Consider the following 4,957-nt stretch of genomic DNA (forward strand, 5'->3'; position numbering starts at 1 on the left):
TCCGCTTGCTCCGGGGATAAACTGTGAGCGAGCGATTTCACTAAAAGGACAAAAAGAATAGATCATTCGTCTTCCACAGTCAGACTTCCCCACGAGCAAGGGGGAAGTCTAAGAAGCCATTTAAGATTTAAATGACAATTATTAAAATCATTAAGCATGTATGGATATATCAGTCAGAAAGCACTTTCATCATTGACTGCTACTGGTAAATACAGGACATTTGCTTGTATAGCAGTGAGCTATGTTCATCTGTTGAGTCACATCAATTTTGTGCTGGCTAAGTGTTCAAAAACAGTTCAGTTTGTTTTTACATTGAACATTTCTTTGTTTCCATGGCACCAAATGGGAAATAAAAGCCACACCAGATGATGCATCTCTACAAATAGTTTAAAATTTGCAGGTTTGGACAGAGCCAAAAGAAATTCACCAGCTTTCTTAACCACCTTTTATTTACTTAAACATTAAAGCCCTTCTGAGTGAGGAAAACGCAGGTTTGTGTTAAATTCTTAGTTTTCCTGCTAGGAAAAAGTTAGATTGGACCATATCCGGTAAATGTGCGAAGCTATAGTTGTTTTCCTTGTGATAATAACACCAATATGTGTAAATGACGTTCAACGAGTCAGACATAAATCGAAACTCAGAGTTTATTCATATATTCCACTTTCACAAAACAAACGCTTCTCAAGCTTTACAGAACCAAAAACGTATGACAGTCGTCTTCTGAAACATTATTAAAAACTGAAAAAATTAAATGAACTCAAAATGGTCTTCACTAGACTTTCCTCTTCTGGGTGCTGATGTACAGAACTGTAAGAAGGAGACAGGAGAAAAGAAGGGGGGGGATCTTATTCATACACGATGATCCATAAAAATAAATCAAAATTCCGAAAATCTCATTTGACAGACAAAATACTCAATGAGGCGGCGTAAAGCAAAACAGAGGCAGGCTAATGTAGGATTTTTAAGATCGACACAGACATCTGGTGACTTAAAAATCCTGTATGTCGGATGATATTTTTTATTTCCTTTCAGACACACAAAATAAACATATTCCCCTAACATTTTTTTGTGTGTAGTTATTCATTTACACTCCACCCGACTGCTCGAATCAGCTGGTTGTTGGAAACACCCTGTACTGCCAGGAGAGATGCTGAAGAGCGCCATCTGCTGGTTAAATTGTGTAACATCAATGCTCACAACATTGTTGAAGGGTGTTTCTCTCGTCTTTAATTTATTTTATTTAGAAGCCGTTATAAATTATAGTCTGGCTCCACTGCAAAATGTTTTTTTTCTTAAATGTCTTTAACAGAGGAGCCATTGTGTGTTTTGTTTTTATTTTTTTATGTGAATAGCTACTGCACCTCACAACAGTCTGAATGCGCAGCCCCAAACACAGAAGTTATTCCACAGAAACAAATCCCAAAGAAAAAACAATAATTCCAGTAACAAGAAAATGTGCTGCTGATGATGATTTAGCAAATTCTATGTTAAACCTTGACCCCCTGCAGCATCCACGTTCCACATTTTTTCCCCTCAAAGATAATCTGTATAGTTTGTTGTACTGGTTATTTTGACTAAAAATAACACTATCTGCGGCCTGAAACACCGGCCTGCATGACTCACATTCGAGATCAAATCACACACTGGATACAGTGCATGCCTGGTGTCTGGAAAATGCAGACAGAGAGATGAAGATGTAAACAATACAGTTAAAAAAAATGTTCCGACTACTGTGGTGAATACAGAATATATTAAAACTATCTCTGCAAACAAGAGCCTTACAATGAGCCAATTCTCATAAAAAAAAAAAAATTTAAAAAAAGGGGCATACCAGTGATTAAACATGAAATCTCTGTGTCAGGACAGTTTCAGTGGTGTGAAAAAGTGTTTGTCCCCTTCTTGATTTCCATTTTTTTTTTAATGTTTGCTGTTTTAGATCATCAAACAAATGTAAATATTAAGCAACAATAACACAAGTAAACACAAATTTCCAAATGAAGGCGTTTAGTCTGACTAGTATCACGCCTGTTCTCAATCAAGAAATCATGTAAAGTGGAGTAGACCAAAAATATCCTCAAAAGCCAGGCACATGTCGGAATCCAAATTCAGGAAGACATGAGAAACAAAGACCTCTTGGTCTTGAAAAGGGTTTAAAGCCATTTCTTGAGATGTATGACTCCAGTGAACCACAATGAGAGCTATTATCCACAAATGGCGAAAACATGGAACGGCCTCAGAAAACATTTTGATGATCCCCAAAACTTTAGGGATAATACTCTCTGGACTGACGAGACAAAAGTTGAACCTTATGGAAGGTGTGTGTCCCATTAGATCATGCATGAAGCGAACACAGCATTTTAGAAAAGGAACGTCATACCAACAGTGAAAAGGTGTTAGTGTGATGGTCTGAGGCTACCTCAGGACCCGGAGGCTTGCTGTGGTAAATGGAACCATGAATTCTGCCGTCCGGCCACCTGTTCATTACCTCAAGCTGAAGCAGAGTTGGGAGAATGATTCAAAATACACCAGCAAGTTCACCTCTGAATGGCTTAAGAAAAACAAAATGAAGTCTCTGGAGTGGCCTAGTCAAAGTCCTGACCTGAATCCGATTGAGATGCTGTGGCATGACCTTAAAAAAGGCAGTTCATGCTTGAAAAGCCTCCAAGGTGGCTGAACTTAAACAAAGATCCACTGCAAAGATGAGTGGGCCAAAATTCCTCCACAGTGCGGGAAAAGACTCACTGCCAGTTATCGCAAGCACTTGACTGCAGTTGTTGCTGCTAGGGGTGGCCCAACAGGTTTAGGGGGGGCAATCACTTTTTCACACAGGACCATGTAGGTTTGGATTTTTCTCTCTCCTAATAATAAACACCTTCATTTAGAAACTGCACTTTGTGTTTACTTGTGTTATCTTTGTCTAGTATTTAAATTAGTTTAATCTGAAACATTTAAGTGTGACAAACACAAAAAAAAATAGGAAATCAAAAAGAGGCAAACACTGTACAAAGCCATTGTACAGTTTAAGTTCAAGTCTGTCTATGCTGATCAACATGGAGAATATTAATACAAAGTTTCATAAAAATATAGCAAGACACACAAGAAAATGCAATATTGAACTGACAACGAGTGAAAAAGGGCAGTTCCCAAGAGCTGTGTTAACAATGTGTTGTTTTAACAATAATTAGTGAGTTAAAAATATCTTAATAAATCAGCTCGGGCATCAGCTTACAGCTACTGTCATTAACAGTTTATCTACTGATTATTATCATATAATGATGTACTTCGAAAAATCAATGCAGGCAAAAAGTTTAATTTGAAGACCAATTTAATTTGAGTGGGATTTTTTTTTATCATTAACTAATTATCACCATTTGGCTAACCCTCACAATACTTTCAAGAAGGCGAGAGACCTTTTCCACAGTTTAAAGAGGGAAAAAAAAAGTACTGGTATAAATAAAAAAAATAAATAATAAAACACATTTCTGAGTTCAGTTTTACAGTTTCAGGGTTCTGGTTACTCTTCACAACTGACTTGTACTGTACAGCTTACTGGAGCTGTGTACACTTTTATTTTACAAGTAAAAAAGGAGTTGTGTTAGAACAGAACATAGCTAAAAGGTTATGGCACCATTAAGTTGTGCCATTCATAATGTATGCCCTCATTTAAACGGAATTAATAAGCAAGCACTGAATGTGAGTCATTATCAGACAGACCACAGCTTCCTGTTTTGAGAGGAACATCCTACAGAGCAGGTTACTTTTCTGGGCAAGTTGGCTATTTGACAACCTTTTTAGATCACACTTTAATCTGCGCTCCTCACCTGTGTTTGTCATATTTTCGTCTCCTTTCAACTGTCATGAAAGAGTTCCAGTTTCAGACATTCAGAGAAAAACCTGATGGCCTCAAAAACATAAACCTGCATTTATTTATTTATTTTTAATCTATTTTATCATCTCTGTCACAGCTGCACAGCATTTCCTTAGGTTTAGCATATTTATTCTGCACTTCAGTCTTCTTACAGAAGACCTATACTGCCTTAAATACCAAAGTCTACATAAAAGGGACATGCTTACCATTGTTTCCTCTTAGGAAGGCATCGCCATATTTGTTCTTGAGTTGCCCGTTGACATACTCCTCTGTCTGCTCTATGGCGATGTTCATGTAACCATCTAAACAGGCCAGAACACCTGCAGGTACACAAACACACCGTGTTTTCCTTTAAAGTCATTACTTACCGATCAGTATGGGGGGCAGTGGCTAAGCTGTTACGTACCTCTATAATCGACACCAGAGTTCAGTTTGACCACAACAGGTCTGCCAATGATCTGCTTCAGAAAGTCACTCGGGGTCTGCTTCCTCAGGCTCATTTTGACTGTGATCTGAAAGGATGGAAGATGAGCATTAGATACTATAGTAGCGATTTATTTCATGGAGCTACATTAGCGTAACAAAAGCTAACTCGTGTTCATGTCTGTAATAGTAACGATTTCCTAACGCAAACAGGCTAGTATCGTTAGCGGCTAGCTAGCTAACGAGTATAACTAACCTGCTAACCGACTATTTTCCCGTGAATCTGCGCAGCGAGGGTCGCTGTCTTTGTGAAAAGCATGCTTACATTTTATTGCACCCAACAACACAAGAAGAAACCCTTTAATTTTATATGCAGCAGCAATATGTTTGTTAGCATTTCACTCACCAGACCGACGTTTTCCAGACAATTGTATTTAGCATGGACGTCAGTTTGACCAATCACAAGCGTGTTCTGTACGGAAAGCGGCTGAGGACAAAAAACTTAAATGCTTGATCGCTAATCACATAATCAGCTATCAAACTGGCAACAAAGTAGCTATAGTTTTGTGATTAAATGTTTGCCTGAGCCTTCTGTATTTTTGCCTCTCTTTTTTTTTTGCATATTTGTCACATTTACATTTTTCAGGTAAACAAAGATAACTTGAG

At 37.9% G+C, this 4,957-nt stretch overlaps 1 protein-coding gene across 1 annotated transcript; it reads right to left on the reverse strand.

Annotated features, from left to right (window-relative positions):
• Window positions 1-642: 642 nt before the first annotated feature.
• Window positions 643-4,753, reverse strand: lsm6 (LSM6 homolog, U6 small nuclear RNA and mRNA degradation associated). The gene is made up of 4 exons (XM_085355806.1): window positions 4,698-4,753; window positions 4,275-4,380; window positions 4,075-4,188; window positions 643-807 (listed from the first exon to the last, which is right to left on the reverse strand). The coding sequence occupies exons 2-4, from the start codon at window positions 4,366-4,368 to the stop codon at window positions 773-775; spliced, it is 243 nt and encodes an 80-aa protein (XP_085211932.1). The 5' UTR covers window positions 4,369-4,380; window positions 4,698-4,753; the 3' UTR covers window positions 643-772.
• Between the last annotated feature and the right edge of the window lie 204 nt (window positions 4,754-4,957).

This window comes from Diplotaxodon limnothrissa, linkage group LG6 (genome assembly GCF_057381915.1).
Source record: "Diplotaxodon limnothrissa isolate DT_005_m linkage group LG6, D_limnothrissa_male_GT1.1, whole genome shotgun sequence".
Taxonomy (NCBI): domain Eukaryota; kingdom Metazoa; phylum Chordata; class Actinopteri; order Cichliformes; family Cichlidae; genus Diplotaxodon; species Diplotaxodon limnothrissa.

What these genes read in the sequence shown, in the direction of transcription:
- lsm6 (XM_085355806.1), bottom strand. Translation starts at nt 4,368, where the DNA reads ATGAGCCTGAGGAAGCAGACCCCGAGTGACTTTCTGAAGCAGATCATT. An exon ending in CTCTGGTGTCGATTATAGAG is followed by an intron (nt 4,189 to 4,274) that starts GTACGTAACAGC and finishes GTGTACCTGCAG; the next exon opens with GTGTTCTGGCCTGTTTAGAT. An exon ending in CTTCCTAAGAGGAAACAATG is followed by an intron (nt 808 to 4,074) that starts GTAAGCATGTCC and finishes TCCTTCTTACAG; the next exon opens with TTCTGTACATCAGCACCCAG.